The sequence below is a fragment of the Pollicipes pollicipes genome, unplaced genomic scaffold, assembly GCF_011947565.3.
Source record: "Pollicipes pollicipes isolate AB1234 unplaced genomic scaffold, Ppol_2.1 Scaffold_4002;HRSCAF=4701_pilon_pilon_pilon, whole genome shotgun sequence".
In the NCBI taxonomy this organism is placed as follows: domain Eukaryota; kingdom Metazoa; phylum Arthropoda; class Thecostraca; order Pollicipedomorpha; family Pollicipedidae; genus Pollicipes; species Pollicipes pollicipes.
Window position 1 is genome coordinate 19,031,381 of NW_023596420.1, and position 16,785 is coordinate 19,048,165.

At 56.5% G+C, this 16,785-nt stretch overlaps 2 protein-coding genes across 2 annotated transcripts in view; one reads left to right on the forward strand and one right to left on the reverse strand.

Annotated features, from left to right (window-relative positions):
• Positions 1 to 2,318, forward strand: part of LOC119094203 (adenylate cyclase type 10) — an 82,703-nt gene extending 80,385 nt beyond the window's left edge. Inside the window, exon 38 of the mRNA XM_037217278.1 lies at positions 524 to 2,318. Coding sequence (XP_037073173.1) covers positions 524 to 682 — 159 coding nt within the window. The 3' untranslated portion in view covers positions 683 to 2,318. The remainder of the gene's footprint in view (positions 1 to 523) is intronic.
• Cog7 (conserved oligomeric Golgi complex subunit 7) lies at positions 2,104 to 16,669 on the reverse strand. Its single transcript, XM_037217279.1, has 18 exons — positions 16,533 to 16,669; positions 14,821 to 14,911; positions 14,448 to 14,528; positions 14,153 to 14,257; positions 13,493 to 13,624; positions 12,894 to 13,077; positions 12,288 to 12,481; positions 11,714 to 11,822; positions 11,085 to 11,192; positions 10,507 to 10,632; positions 9,240 to 9,385; positions 8,634 to 8,754; positions 7,784 to 7,939; positions 7,272 to 7,483; positions 4,065 to 4,168; positions 3,459 to 3,616; positions 2,314 to 2,421; positions 2,104 to 2,138 (listed from the first exon to the last, which is right to left on the reverse strand). Coding segments are annotated over exons 1-18 (2,172 nt in total). The 5' UTR covers positions 16,535 to 16,669.
• Positions 16,670 to 16,785: the final 116 nt, after the last annotated feature.

A 16,785-nucleotide genomic window follows, 5' to 3' on the forward strand; every position in this document is an offset into this window, starting at 1 on the left:
TCTGTGGCGGCGCCGCCCTGTCGTGCAGCCACGGGTGGCGGCGGAGCCAGCCATTCAACAAAGCGCCAGTGCTTGGCCGACCGCAGATACCTTCTCGCCAATGATGCCAGTTCATACCTGCCTTGTTTCTTGGGAGCGGGGGAAGCTGCATTCGCCATTTCAAAAATCGATTAGGACTCGCCGGCAAAATTGCCATGGGTCGTTGTAACTGTCAGGAATGGACGTATGTTAAAGAACAATACGCATATTTGAGCACACTTAGAGGAGGAGTGTTCTTGTAATACATTTAGCAAAGGAGCTGAGGCACACTAATCTAGTGGGGCCCGGTACTCCTCGTCATTCGTCGCGATCTACTGACTCCTCGTCATTCGTCGCGATCTACTGACTCCTCGTCATTCGTCACGATTTGTTGACTCCTCGTCATTCGTCGCGATCTATTGCACGAACCGTAGCATGTTGTGAACGGGACAGGCCTGCAGCTCAGTCCGCACTAGGTCTGTTCGTGACGCCGCGCGTGTCGCAGGTCTGGTTCGAGGAGGTGTCCGAGTTCGTCATGACGTTCTGGCTGCGGCACAGCATCCAGGGCGAGCTCGACTGGCACGACGCCAAGAACATCGCTCACTCCAAGATCATGTACACGCTGCCAACACCAGAATACAAGTCGATGCTGACTGGCGTCTAGCTGGGCGCCAGCCGCCGGCCGTCCGGCTCCTCACGCTGCCGACGCCCGAGTACAAGTCGATGCTAACCCGCGTCCAGCTGGGCGCCAGCCGCCGGCCGTCCGGCTCCTCACGCTGCCGACGCCCGAGTACAAGTCGATGTTGACTGGCGTCTAGCTGGGCGCCAGCCGCCGGCCGTCCGGCTCCTCACGCTGCCGACGCCCGAGCACAAGTCGATGCTGACTGGCGTCCAGCTGGGCGCCAGGCGCCGGCCGTCCGGCTCCTCACGCTGCCGACGCCCGAGTACAAGTCGATGTTGACTGGCGTCTAGCTGGGCGCCAGGCGCCGGCCGTCCGGCTCCTCACGCTGCCGACACCAGAATACAAGTCGATGCTGACCGGCGTCCAGCTGGGCGCCAGCCGCCGGCCGTCCGGCTCCTTCCGAGGCCGACGTTAGCGAGCGGAGCCGCCAGGCATGCATCGGCGCCGCGTGGTCAGACTGATCGCCTCGGGTTCGCAGCCGTCGGAGCTGCGGAGGTCGGCGCGGGCGACACGCTCCCTGGTTGGAGCTGGACCCGCGAGGGTTCCTCGCGTATTGGCCGGGTGTAGGTGTGTGAGGTAGACGAAGGTGGCTCCTCCAGAGCTCGGTCGGAGGCGCGCGCTGGTAAAGCAGCGTGCGTTCAGCGAGGTGTCCGTGTGGAGGCGAGAACGCTTCCATCGCCATTATATTCTGTTCGTATACGTGATATATGCGTCGGTGCGACATGCACAAACGCGTGGGATTTATGCACTGCACATGCGTCCACGCAATGCCAGTGTCATCACCTTGGGCAGATACCGTACCTAGGCAGATAGGCACAAATGACACCTGAAGTGGCGTTAGCAAATACTAACGACCCGCGAGGCCAATGACCGGTGAGGCTAATGCACATAAAGTACTGATCGCTTCGGCATGTGCTGCTTAAAAATATATTGAGACAGTCACTCGACACAAATAACAAGCATGGCCTGCTATCTTCACCCAGAGCTTGGCTGCACGCGAAGAAGACAGTGCAACGGGCTCTAAGACAATGGAGTGGAAATAAATACCAGAGCATGGTATTATTTATACGTAAAAAAACGCTAGCCAACAGCTGGCTTATGCCATCATCAACTTTTTGCACAACACAACCAAAAGAAAGTTTATATTAGCATCGCAACACCCACAAATCAAACTTCCGCCCGTCAGCTAAGAAAATGAAGCATTTCTTACGCACATACCGGAATGGTGTATGACGATCAATGTGACTTCCCGTTCTCCGATCCCTGTATCAAAACACGCGCCAACACCTCAACAAATACAGAGTCGGCGGCAACTCAACACACGTACAGCACGCGCCACATGCCTGCCATCTGGCCTGCAACCGACCCTCGCCCGGGACTGGTCAGGACGGCTGGGGCGGTGGTCAGTCCGGCGGCGCGCGCCCCTCCTCACCGGCGCCTGTCATTGGCCGGAAGGCGGCGTCGCGCGCACGGCCGGGCAGCCTCCAGCGCTCACTCACAAACACTTCACGACTCTGCCACCAGGGCGCGCATCTGGCGAACGGCGGCCACCAGGCGGGGCGGCAGCGTCGGCCGGCTGGCCGCGCCGCCTGCGCCGCCGCCGCCGCCGCCGCCGCTCAGGCGCGCGTACTCGGCGGCTGGGCAGCGGAGCAGCGTGCGCAGGGCGTGCAGCACCTCGGCCAGCCGCAGGCCCAGGTCGTCCAGCACGTTACCGAGGTAGTCTGATGGTAGGGCGGGGCGGGGCGTCAGCTGGCGCCAGCGCGGGGACCCCGGCCGGGATGGCCAGGAAAACGCTCACGGGGAGGGCCAGATTGGGGGGGAGGGGGGGGGGGAGCAGAGATCCGGCTCAGACGCCCGCTGAAGCGGCAGGACAGCCGCCGACACCCGCCGTGGAAGTGACCTCTGGCTCGGCTGACGGCACCGGTCACGACCGGCCAGACGAGCTTAGCTCGGTGCGTGGCGCCGCTCTGACCATACCACGCACGGTGGACAGGTCTGTCTCCCGTCTGGCGCCGCTCTGACCATACCACGCACGGTGGGCAGGCCTGTCTCCCGTCTGGCGCCGCTCTGATCATACCACGCACGGTGGGCAGGCCTGTCTCCCGTCTGGCGCCGCTCTGACCATACCACGCACGGTGGGCAGGCCTGTCTCCCGTCTGGCGCGCCGCTCTGACCATACCACGCACGGTGGGCAGGCCTGTCTCCCGTCTGGCGCCGCTCTGACCATACCACGCACGGTGGGCAGGCCTGTCTCCCGTCTGGCGCCGCTCTGACCATACCACGCACGGTGGGCAGGCCTGTCTCCCGTCTGGCGCCGCTCTGACCATACCACGCACGGTGGGCAGGCCTGTCTCCCGTCTGGCGCCACTCTGACCATACCACGCACGGCGGGCAGGCTTGTCTCCCGTCTGGCGCCCGATGACCATCTCATTCGGCCCAGCGTTGCCACCTCTCGGACAAGACAGCCGACTGGTGCTCATTGTCGCAGACTGACACGAGCAAAGAGCCGTTACTGTTACCCATTGCCAATGAATTGGACACATTTCGATCTCTGTAGCGCTATACCCCGAAAAATTTGTTCAACCTTTTACAGCACGGCAGGCGGCAGGTTGCCACTCATGAAGAACATGCTGTTCCGGCTGCAAAATGACCCGCCATCGCTGCGATTCATGACACTGCAGGGTGGGAGAAACGTCCCGGAGCCCGGTCCTGCCCCATATTCGGGAGGCGCTGGCGCTGGCTGGGCTGGAGCGCTCACCAATGTCGGCGACCAGTTGTCGGGTCATGCCGGGTGTGATGCGCTGGATCTGCACGATCTGGTCGGCGTACACCTGGCAGGCGCCCTCCGACAGGCAGCTAATGATGTAGTGTACCACGCCCGACTCCGACTCACTGCGGCCGCCGGCCACGTCCGAGCTGGAGGCGGGGAAGGGGGGGGGGGGGCTACGGTCAGGGGCACCGATCAGGGACGGCCGGTGGGGGAAGGGTGGATGCTGGCACCCCGGGTCGGGAGCGGGCCATGTGCGGGCCCTTCCATTTGGCGGCGGAGGCCACGGATATGGGATAGGGTTGATCGGAAAGGTGGTCGTCACATACTTGTATGCACAGTTGGCACGACCATGCTGCACATTGCACAATGAAAAGTTTACCCGAAGTAAATGACTACCATATGGACAGCACGCCAATCGGCAGAAAGAAGCACCATCCACCATGCTCCTAGCTACATTTTGGCACAAAGCATCTGGAACTCTTATCGGAACATTTGCACGGCCGACAGCGGCCTAAGTGAAGCCTCTCAGTCGTCGGCGCGCGAGGAGTACCACAGCCGGACCACAGAGGGTGCGTTTCGGTGCCATCCACCCACCTGTACGGCATGACGCCCGTCTGGAGGGCGCGGCCCAGCGTGGGGTCGTTCTGCGCCATGAAGGGCTCCAGGTGCTGAGGCAGCGTCATCAAGTACTGGCCCACCTATGGCGGGGGCGGGGGCGGGGACGGACGTCACCACGTACACTCACAGGTGGGCTGGCCGCGAGGCGGGCTGGCTGAACGGAAGCAGACCAGCTCAGGGAAACGGGACGTTAAGCGCTGCTAAAGCACGGGAAGTAGTCACCGGAGTTGACAGAGCCGACGCTGATAGATGTCTCTAGCAACGACAGCATCGGAAGTGTCGTCCACAGATGACACGGCACCGCCACAAATCCTGCACACCTCATGCCCTGAAGGAATTTATGGAATCCGCCCATCCTTATTACGCGCCAAGAATGACCTTAAATCACAGACAACACGATTGTGAGCGTTCCGAATTAGATTAAAAGTGCCGTTGGAAGCCTTGAAACAATTCGGAAGAAACTAGAAGAAACTTTATTTTGAACCACAGAACAGAAAACGTGAAATTTCCAGCAAAAGTCCAAACTTGTTTACCAGAAAACTCATTCAGCCGCGCTTTTCCTTGATTTCCGGGTGCAGATAATTCAGTCACGACACCGAACCCATTCATATGATCTTTCTTTCAAAATAGGGCAAAATATCTCAACATACGGCAAAAATGTTTTAAAATACGAAGCAATGTTCAAAACAGGGCGGGTATCTCATCGACAGCGTGAATGACAAGACGTGCCAACTTAAACACTCGTGGGGTCATACGAAACAAAACGGAACAAACCAATGGACACCCCTGAGACCTGGGTGGGACGACGATCCGAGTTCTGCGGCGACTGACCACGCGCGTCTACCTACGGCGGCCCCTGGTCTCACATTTGTCCTTCTTTCCCCGTTCACCGCTTCCTCCCGAATTCCCGCACCTCTCTGGGGTTAGCTGCGTACCTTGACCGTGGGCGGGCGCCGGCGCCTCCCGGTGCGGGCCTCACACGAACGGCAGCACATAGCTCCAACGACCCATATATATATATATATATATATATATATATATATATATATATACACATATATATATATACACATATATATATGTATATATATACATATATATATATATATGTATATATATATATATATATATATATATATATTCACGCACACACATAGTCCAAGTTCCCTTCGCCGAATAAGTCACGATAGCCGAGAACTTTCAGGCGGCCACTCACCACTCCCCGTAACTCCATGACCCCGCAATCATGGTCACCGCGGGCTGGAAAGACCTCAATTCGTGGGGTGGGGCAACTCAGGTCTTTTCACTCAAAACCGAGTTTAGTGCACCGCAGGCGCGGGCAATCTGATTCATGTCGTGAAATAACGTAGTACACTATCGAACGTGTTATTTTGAGTCTGTGCTCCGAATTTGTATCATTTATTATCATTTAGCCGCCTGCATGCTAATGGTCATACATTTGGTAAAGGGGCGTATGCTCCCGGACCCGGGTGCTGATCTGTGTGCGCGCCCCTGGAAGCCACACACGCACACCAGCTGCCCACCGTCAGCGGCGTCGTGTCGAGCCCGTATGCCCCCTTCCCCCCCCCCCCCCCCCTCCCGGACCCGGGTGCCGATCTGTGTGCACGCCTCTGGAAGCCACACACGCACACCAGCTGCCCACCGTTAGCGGCGTCGTGTCGAGCCCGCATGCCCCCCCCCCCCCCCCCGGACCCGGGTGCTGATCTGTGTGCACGCCTCTGGAAGCCACACACGCACACCAGCTGCTCAACGCCGGCGGCGTCGTGTCGAGCCCGTGCCATCTGGCGCCGCTGCTCGGCTGGCCGAGGTGCGGCGTGAACTGGGGCACCATCACTAAACCGAGATACAGACCCAAAGACTGAAGGGGGTAAATTCCGAATACTGGCCAGTCTGTTAGAGGAACATGCATGGCTCGAGACAAATATTGACAACATTGCCTTGCTGAAGCGTGGGGGTGAACTCGAATCCGGTTAAGCTATGAGACATGCAACTGCATGTGGAGACGCTTGAGGTGAGACGGCTGACGCCAAGCTCCATTTACTGTCAGCAAGTTATTTTTACCGGGGTGATCCCTCTTTTGAAGAACAGGATTTTAGCAGCATTAAGATCAGATCTCATATTGAGAATAATAACTGACATTAAGCACGCTGCCTTTAATCGGGTGAAAAATCAAGTATCTACCACGAAAACGCATTTGGCCCAATGTCACTGCGAACCTAATGACAACAATATGGCCCTCCAACGTAATCAGGGGGCTATATCTTCTGTGTTTTGTTCCGCTCGCTTTGCCCTAGATCATCTTATTTAACATACAGCACACACGCATGCATAAAATTACTGCGCGGAAGATGAGCACACCCACATCACTCTCTTCCCCCAGAAGCCGCGCAACTTCAGCGACGGCGTTCAATTTGGATTTCTCACTCGCATGTCAGACGTCCATATGCTTCATTTCGATCTTTTTCTAAGTTCAGGTTCATGCCTTTTAGACACGAGCAAGGCAGCTAGCCTGCAAAAGATGTGACGTTCTGACTGGTGTCAACGTCCAATGGCGTAATGGAAATATTGTTTTAAAGGCACATGGTGTTCAACCTCACGCATACCGGTTGCGAGCAACTAAATATGACAGCAGAGAACATTGGTGACTGGAACGTTTTGGTTACCACGAGCGCTAGTCTTATGAACGAAAGTGTCTCACTCGCTGGTTGAATAATACGTTATGTGACCGAAAGCCCCCACTGCACTCTCCTCCTGTAAAAGCATGTCACGATTAGTCCTCACCTTTCCCGACATAATTTATGACAGGCCTTCCTGCGCAATTTCTGTGAAAGCATGTAGCGCTTTGTCATCGCCCATGCCGTCTGCCCGTTATGTAGTTTATGAATGGACTTTCTGTGAAATTTCTTCCACGCGTTAGCAGCATAACCTAAGCATTATAAGCCTTACACTAAAGCAACAACTGGATATTCCGCTCGAGGAAAGGCATATGGCATAGCGTAAATCATACAGAATGAAAAAGGCCCAAACAAAAGAGCCAGCTCACCAGGGAGGTGTATTCCAATGGGGTGAGTCATCCCGGAATGTACTGCCGCGGGGTGACTCGCCTGGGGATGCGCCCCCACGGGACGACCCGGCCGGGTGGTGCCCTCCACACCTACCCACCTGGGTGATATACTCCTGCGGTGTGTAGCTGAAGTCTGGCAGGTCGGCCGAGAGCGAGCCGCCGGGGCCGCGGCCCTCCCAATCGGCCGCCTCCAGCGCCCGCAGCTGGCTCTGGATCGGCGAGAACATGGCGTAGAAGGCCACGCGCTGCACCTCTTCATTGGTGGTGTCCAGCACACGGTGGCACGGCTCCAGCAAGGTGACAGTGTCGCCTGAGGCGCGAGCCTGACGTCAGCGGCCGCACCGGCGTAAGCCATGCTGTTCAGGCCACCAGCTCACAGGACAAGCCGATGTGGAGTGAGAAGCTCGGTACATCAGCATCTGGTCATTCATATTAGTTAAATACTCTACTAGATGCCGAATAGTTTCAAGTCACTTCAATACTGTCTCTGCATCAGGCCAATAGGTACATAGCCCCAACACATTACCGCAGAGGTACACGGGCAGAAGACATTACACTGAGCTGCCACACGAGCACGTGAGGCCTGCTTGCCTCTCGTCTCGCCACTCACCGTCGGCCACCTGGTCCACCAGTAGGCCGTAGCGCTGCTGCTGATCGGCCGGCAGCAGCAGGTTCGGTCCGAGGTGGGCGGGCACGGCGGCCGGCGGCTGCGTCAGCGCCGTCACCACGCGCAGCTCCAGCCGGTCCGTCTGCGTCATCAGGTCCCCTGCGGAGGTGGCGGCGGTGGTGGACCCGTCAGCGCAGCCCGGCGCCTGCCGTGTCTAACGGCCACCGCGGGGGCCCGCCGCTCCGGAGCCGAATCACAGATGACGTCATCCCGCGCCGGACGGACTGGACCCCGCTCACAACACCGCCCGCACAGCCGGACGGACTGGACCCCGCTCACAACACCGCCCGCACAGCCGGACGGACTGGACCCCGCTCACAACACCGCCCGCACAGCCGGACGGACTGGACCCCGCTCACAACACCGCCCGCACAGCCGGACGGACTGGACCCCGCTCACAAAACCGCCCGCACAGCCGGACGGACTGGACCCCGCTCACAAAACCGCCCGCACAGCCGGACGGACTGGACCCCCTCACAAACCGCCCGCCAGCCGGGACTGGAACCCTCAACAGCCGTACAGCCGGACGGACTGGACCCCCTCAAAACACCGCCCGCACAGCCGGACGGACTGGACCCCGCTCACAACACCGCCCGCACAGCCGGACGGACTGGACCCCCCTCAAAACACCGCCCGCACAGCCGGACGGACTGGACCCCGCTCACAACACTGTCCACACATCAGTCAACATGCAGGGCAGCCACACACTGCGGCTCCACACGACAGTCCGCACACTGACGCCGGGCGCCCATTGGCGGCCTGCTCGGGCGCCGGGCGGCCCGCCGTCGCCTACCTATGGCCTGCAGCAGCCGGACGCTGGCGTGGAACACGGTCCAGTCGGAGCCGGAGGCGGGCTGGGCGCCCAACTGGCGCGCGGCCGCGCTCACGCTCGACAGGTACGTCTCGAAGGCGCACTGCAGAGGGCGGAGAGGCGCAGTCGGTCAGGCGGGTGCCGACGGCAGGCGGAGAGGCGCAGCCGTTGTCGGATACACGGAGGTCTCACCGCATGCCGTCGGGGCGGGCGCCGGGATGCGAGGGCGTCGCCACCCAGGATCGAGTTCGACGTGACGGGGCGGCGTACGAGTAACCTTATCGATGCGGACGCCAGGCAGCCTGGCTCCAGCCCGTGAACGGGGCACGAACGGGACAGCCCGTGGCGTGTGTCCGTACTTGGCTACGCGATCTCAGCGGCATTTCACGCCAGGATTACATTTCCCGTGCAATTAGCGCCAGTATGCTTAAGTATCATTGCTTTCTGTGCACGCTAAAAACATCCTCAAGTGTTCTTATATCATTTAGGCAAGGCCACCTGCAAAAAAAAAAACACAGACCAGCAAGCTTGGCATGTCCAACATACACACTGAAAGGGCATCCGCATGTGCAGAGGGCAACATCTCACCTTGAAGGCGTCCAACAGCTGAGGTAAGCAGTATCCGTACGTGAACGAGAGACATCTATCGAGCGCTGAGTGAAGCAGCGTCATCAGCCTGCTGACCGACGAGCCCACCGCGTCCACCCTCTCTTGCAGATCAGCGCTGGTCGGCACTGTGGCGATCAGGACCGTTCTCGGTCACGGCCAGTCACGTGACCGCTCTCGGTCATGGTGAGTCACGTGACCATTCTAGGTCACCGCCAGTACCTCAGCGCGGCGCTCCGTCCCGGCGCGCGCACCGCGCCGGCGCGTGACCCTAGAGTGACAGAGAGAACACCCGCCGACCGCACGCCGGCCGTCCGCCGGTGGCCACCACACGCACCACGCGACGCAACGTTGCGGGCGCACCAGTGATCTGTACGCGTGATGGGCGGTGAGCTGCCACACGGTCGGACAGGTGCGTCCGCGACACTCACACGATCATGGTGAGCAGTCGAGACACGACAGTCGTTGACGCGAAGGGCTTAACTTCTGCAACATGGCAATATTGCGATGCTGACGGCATCTTTCGTCAGCTTGGCCATTGACCAATTGGCCCCCGCTGACTTTTGTGTAAGATGTGACACTCCCATGACGTTTTCTGACTTATGGGAAGTTCGTGAGGAACGTGGCGTGCACAGACGTTTAATGTTTGTAAGAATATTCCTCATTCATCAATCATTTGTAAGAATATTCCTCCAGATCGGGAAGTTGCCAGGCAGCCTTAAGGTCCGCTGGTCCTCTGCTGCAACGATCCGCGCTTTACACAACACAGGAAACCATAGGTATGGCTTTGTTCTTTTTGGCGACAACCGGACACGTCCTGAATACAACATTTATGCAAAGCTCTCCATGCCATGCTCAGTCAATTCGCGCCAACTCATTTGTATAAGCCTTACAAGCCTTATTTGTACGTTTGTACAAGCCTTATTTGTATACCTCAATAATCACCAAAACGATCAGCATACATTGAAGAGGCAAACCCCAGCACGTGGAAATCATCCACAAGAAGGATTCATAACTGTTAGTTAAGTGCCATTCATAGCCTTGAAAACATTACAATAGTCCACCAGTAGAACCGTTCGTCAGAACAAACTCACATCATCAACGCTACACCCAGGGAGCGGCGCTTCCGGCCTTCCACTGGGGGAGGGGGGGGGGAGAGATGCAGGGGGGTTAGGACGTGACACATGACCCCACGCCCACTGTTTTGGCCGCAGCGCCTCCGGCGAGCCACACCGCGTGGCCGTCTCACCGAGCGCCTGTATGGCCAGCACGAGCAGCTGCTCCTGGTAGCGGCCGTACCGCTGCAGATGGGTGACGTACGGCTCGTAGGCGGCCCTCACCAGAGCCGCGGCCGCCGGGGCCTCCGCGCTCGAGCCTGCGCGCACGGCGTCCGCCCAGTCACACCGGGCTATAGAAGAGAGTGGTGACGTCACACGACCATGACGACAGAGGACTGGCGGCTCGCCGCTGCTGTGAGCCCACTGCCGTGTGCGCTGAAGCTGCGGCGTGTCAGCCCCGACCAACGAGGCCGGCCGCTACAGCGCGTGGAGGGTTGCGGGGAGCGCAGCGAACAAAGCGAGTGGGACACGCGGCGGTGCGGCGAGACGCCAGAGCCCTCCGTATTGCCTGGCTAAGTGACAACCAAGTCTGAAAACACGAGTACTACATGGCGTCCCAGGCCGCTTTGTCGACAGTTGAGTGAGCTGTAACAGCCGACCTAAGAGAACCGTACGGTCAAACAAAAACGGATCTGTGTGATCACAAGAAATATTCCATGAACTAGCGCGGAAGCTGGCCCGGTGAGACGGCGGCCGGCCGCAGGCTGACCTGAGGGCAGGTCGGCCGCCAGCAGGAGCGTGCCGATCAGCCGGTCCGTCACACGCTTGCAGTCCTCCAGCAGCTGCAGCGGGTCAGAGTGCTCCTTGGCAGCCGTTTCTGAACAGACGAGCAGGTGACGCTCAGCACTGGGCATTAACACCGCTGTTCATAAACACAGCAATACAATATCACAGGCCAAACCACTTCAGTAGAGCTCAGATATGAGATCCATGTTTTACAAATTCTCTAACGGCCTTCGAAGCCTTTGCTGAGAGCATTCACGGCGATCATTCCATTATTCATCAGACTGCACGCAAACTGAACAGCAGTTTCATGGGTTCATTCAGTCTCTCAGCAGACTACACAACCCACCTAAACCCTAACGCGACACCAGGCTCGGAGGGGAGACCTCGGTCCGCTCGACAAGGACGGTCGGGTCTCTCGGGAGCATCAACTGTCGGGACGTGGGGACCACACATCCCTCCAACGGCGTGCCCACCCAGTGGCCCATCCCAGTCCCTGGCAGACAGGGTCCCAGTCTCTGTCGGACGAAACACCTACCCAGACAGACGCCCATCCTAGTCCCTGGCAGACAGGGCCCAGACAAGGCCCCAGTCTCTGTCGCACGGAGCACCTACCCAGACAGGTGGCGACGCTGGGCTGCAGGGCATGCAGCGTGTCGGCCAGCACGCAGCAGAGCGTGTTGACCGGCGACAGGTGGGGCAGCACCTGCTCCAACCAGCGTGTCTGCGGCAGGACGGGCGACGTCAGATCTCGGCGGCTGCAGGCGCGGGCCACACGGCCGTCGGCGCTCCTTCGACTACCACCAGCCTTGCTGGACATGACAAAATACATACGTGTGTCTCGCGCGCGCAAAATGAGCTTTGATGGGAAAGGCGATGAAGATGCTGACGCATCGGACGGTGATGACACATCAGTCCGTGATGATGGCGATACATGTTTAATGATGAATGCGTTTTTTACAGCTTTGCAAGCAACGGCTTCTTCAGCCCGTCAAACGGCGTCCAACATGACGCTGAATGGACAATGCTACTTCGTTATCTACGTACTTATAGAGAATCCAGTCCCGAAGGCCCCTTAACCTCAGCGCCCCAGATATCCAGACATGCGAAACATCTCACTCGACCATGCCATCTCCGAACCCCCCACCCTCCTCCCTCCCCCAACCCCGCCAGACGTCAACGTTCGCACCTGCGAATGCCAGGTGTCCACCAGCGTGTCGGAGAAGGCGGACAGCCACTCGAGCACGCCCTCCTCCTGACGCGCCTCGAGCTGCGCCGCCCAACTCTGCTGCAGCTCGCCGCGCTGACAGCGCACGTAGTACTTCTCCAGCTGCGGCAGCCGACCCATCTGGCGGAACACCTCCACCAGCTCCTGGCTGCGGGCTGGCGCCGGTCAGACGGTCAGGCTCATGGTCAGGGCCGGTTCAGTACGGCGGCCGGCCGTGTGTAGGGACAGGACGGGGCGCACACGGAGGGAGCACCTGGCCGGCACCCGGGCTCTGGGAGCGGCCTACGGGACGGAATGCGGCACAATGCAGTGTGCGTGGGCAACACACTGAGCCGTGCCGATTCTGGCGACGTTTGGAAGCGACATACTACTGAAGGAACGGGGCACCTGCAGTGATGTCACCCGCCCAGGGACGGACACACGGTAGCACTAGTCGGTCAGAAACAGCAAACAACGTCGTGATGACACCTGGGATGCTGGATCACCACTGCACCTGCGCGGGTCTCATCAGCTCTGTGATAACAACAGCCTTCGCGGGCTGCGCTGGGCTGAGCCGGCGTCTCTCACCGACATCGCCGGCCGAGATGGCCGACACGAGGTGCGGGCTGACGGTGGCCTCCAGCCGGTTGCGGTGGTCCTCGAGCGTCTGACGGCGCTCCTCGTAGTCGGACACGTGCGCCAACACGGCCAAACTCTGCTGCAGCGCCGCCACCTTGGAGGCCATCTGCTGCAGGCTGCCGCTCTCGAACACCTGCGCGCGGACCAGACCTGGCTGTCGAGCGCCTGGTAATGGACCCCGTCACCCACGAGCGGCAGCGGACGGAGCGCGACTGCCGCTCGGCGACAAGCTGAAGCCACCTGCGGGCGGACCAGCCGTCTGGCTCTCAAACGACTGATCAGGGACCAAGATGGTCTCTCAGCCAGACCTCCAGACCAACCACACCCCTGCAAACCAAACGGCACGAACAAATGTGATCCAGGCAATGTGACGTTAAAACGCTCCACATTAGATCACTCGCGACGTCCACCCGGAGAACCCTTTCCTCTCCTGATCATTATCTGTTTCTAGCGCTGCTTGGCCATGGAGCCAAGCAACGTCATGCATCAACGAGACGTGATGCTGTCCGCCATCGCCGCCGCGAGCTCGACCACGAATGGCTACGGACCTCTTCGACGTCGGCCGAGAGCGTCGTCCAGTTGTCAGCCTCGCGAAGCGCCTGGCACGTGCGCTCCATGCGCGCCTTGACCGTGTCCAGCTGGGTGAGCGTGCGCATGGACTGGGCCGTCTCCTGCTCCACCTGCGACGGCGGGCGGCTCGTCAGTCCGCGCCGCACCGGCCGGCCGGCCAGATCCAGACTGCTGCCCCGCCGCAGCGCTCCAGCCACCATGTCACAAGGCTTTCTGGTTTGTTGGCGGATGCTAGAGAAATGAGCAATATTTCCTCCCATCTCTCTACTTTACGCCCAAATGTACCAATCCCAAACACAATTCACTGCATGATATGGTACTGCATGGTTATCTAGAAACGTGGAAAGTATATGGCATGGGATGCATCTTTCGCCCCAACTCCCAGTGCTTCCGCCAGCTTTATTCTTCCGTTCGTACAATTTCCTCCGCCAGCTTTCAGGACGACTTTTGCCTCCCGTTCCTACAACTTTTTTGGCTAAGCTTTCCACGCCGACAAACGACAAAAATAACAAAAACAGTGAGTTCCAGGACACAACGCGGGGTCGCCCCGGCCGCCCCCAGAAGCAGACAGGCTGCAGTGTCCACATCCCAGCTGGTGCGCCGGCAGTTGTTCCGACGCGGCGCAGGGGAAGACACACCTTAACGACGTCAGCCTTGGCGACGCTCATCTGCTCGCGCAGACGTGACGCCTCCGACCGCACCGCCTCCACGTCCCGCACCAAACGGGGCAGACTCTGCAGCACCTGGTGACACACAGCTGACAGACAAAACATCGGACGCAGCAGACTCTGCCTCACCTGTTGACACTTCAGCACCTGGTGTATTAAAACTGGGGTCATAAATGTGTGCAGCAGGCCAAAAATTAACGACAATGAAACATGACATTGACCACAACATACAAAACACAAAAATTATTCAAAGTCATTGCAATACCTGTTGGCTGGTTTCATCTAAGGAGCTGTTGACTTCCTGAATGAAAAGCTGTAACTTCATGACAACTGTTGCTGCATGGCTCTGTGAAAAGTGCAGAAGCTAAACCAAACTACCAAATTATAGCCAAGAATGGATAAGTACCTGCTACTTAAAGCCTGTCATACATTTGGCAAGCCTCAAAATGTTTCTGCTCTTTCATATGGCAACTAATGCATTGCAGAAATCAATTATCTTGAATTCTGATGGATCCCCAACAACTCCAATCATTTAGCATTAGTTTTTCCACCAACACATGCTTCCATTATGGAATAATACCCAATGGTCTTACCCTCCAACTGCATACATTTTACACTTTCTGACCCAAATCACTTACTTCCGAGTTTTCCTTTGCTTCAGGAGATTCAAACACCTGCCCCACCCATTGCTTCACATCAAACTTCTCATCAGAAAATGCAGATAGGTCCCTGGAAAAACAGAAACCCCAAAACTTAAAAGTCACATAAATATTACCTACCTCATGCAGGGTTCATTGCATACATATTCTGCAATTAATGTTAAATTGCTATACAATTACAGAGTGATAGAAACTTGATATACAGCCATGTTCACTGACAAGGTGCACAGACTATAATGGAGCAAAGGAAAAACAAACTGGTTTAGAATCCCCACCAGGAGCATGATAGCGAGTCCTCTACCCTTGCCCTAATCTGCAGTTTTTTTTCTCATAGGGTGGCCTGAAAGGGGGTCAATGTGATTTCCCCCTCCCTCTCGCACACTAGGAATGATAGAACAGAAAGTGGATTCGTCTCAACAAGATTTTGCTTTTTGCAGTTAGGAACAGAGTTACCTGCTATGTCAAAAATTGACCCCATCATGCAGGGGCAAATATCAAAATGTCCAGAAAATGCACTTTTCAGCTCTATGACCTCCTGCATAACAATGCCACCCCATAGCAACACCTATATAAGCTTGTTTTTTATTCACGTCTGACCATCTGATGTACCCTTTTGGGTGCTGACCATATATTCATGATGCATAGCTCCTTTAATATAACAGTGTCCCTGTGTCCTTGTTCTGTGGCATCATCTGCTATCGCCTGCCACTCGCACTGCCCAGGTGGAGTGCAGGGCAGGGTTCCTAAAGAATGGCCACTGCTCTGAAACCAGAAATAGTAGGGAGACATTTTTGGTGTCAAACACATACATAATGCATGTCCTAGTAGGCTTATATATCTTTCTACAGATAATAGTTTGCTTTGCTTTTGACATCATTGCTGATACTTCTTTCTCCTATTTTTCCTTGACCTCTGATATTTCTAACCACTTAATCAGTTACAAAACAATTGCACTGGCATTTGACGTCCCTAGTGATGCACACTATGGCTGATGATGATTGTGGTTCAACTATGCACCAACTATACCAGTGATTCTGCACCTAGGTATCATAGCTGAGATCATGGATGCATGCAGCCATTATGCACAATAAACTGGAATGCTTCTTCACAATGATGGAATGGGACACTTTGCAACTTTTTGCAAGCATCATTTTGTGTTTAGTCACTGTAAGTGTATCTATTGAGATAGCTTGCCTTCATCCAAGATTAGCATACAGCATGCATATTTTCATCCTAAGATTGCTTCTTTTACATATAAATACTGAAATTTGATTCCATTGGCATAGTCCTTGATGGCACAACTTGGTTATTCACACATTGTTCCTCCTTATGCTGAGTGGCTTCCCAATGAATAAGGAGCACTTCAGGGTTTTACATCAGTCATTAACAAATCATGGGTAATAATGTACCTTGTTCAGTGCATTAGTGAGGAACATTATTCACATAGATAGACAGCAGCATTAGCCTTATTCCTCAGAGAAAAAAAAACAGGAGAATGAAGATATAGTTGGGTTGATATTTCGGCAAAATGCCATTATCAAAACAATAGCATAAGTGATAAGAATAGATTTCTGCTATTATTTCGATAAAGGCATGTTGCCGAAATATCACCGCCACTACACCTCCATTCTCCTGGTTTTCTCCGAGGAATAAGGCTCAACCACCGCTTTGTCAAAGCATGGGTAACTTACATTTTATAATCCTTCACTAATACAATGCAGCCGCCGCCTTAGAATCAGCACAGAAAATCATGAGCGTCACACAGGACATTGGCCGCGCTTGGCCACCGTACAGAATCACCTAACCTAATAACAAATATCGCAAAATTCCATCCGCCTCCTTTCGGCACCGCGTACGTCACATAATTGTATCACCCGCGCCGTGTACACCATCACCCGTTAGACCGGGCTACAGGCTAGCAATTGATATTTCGTCTGAGCCCCG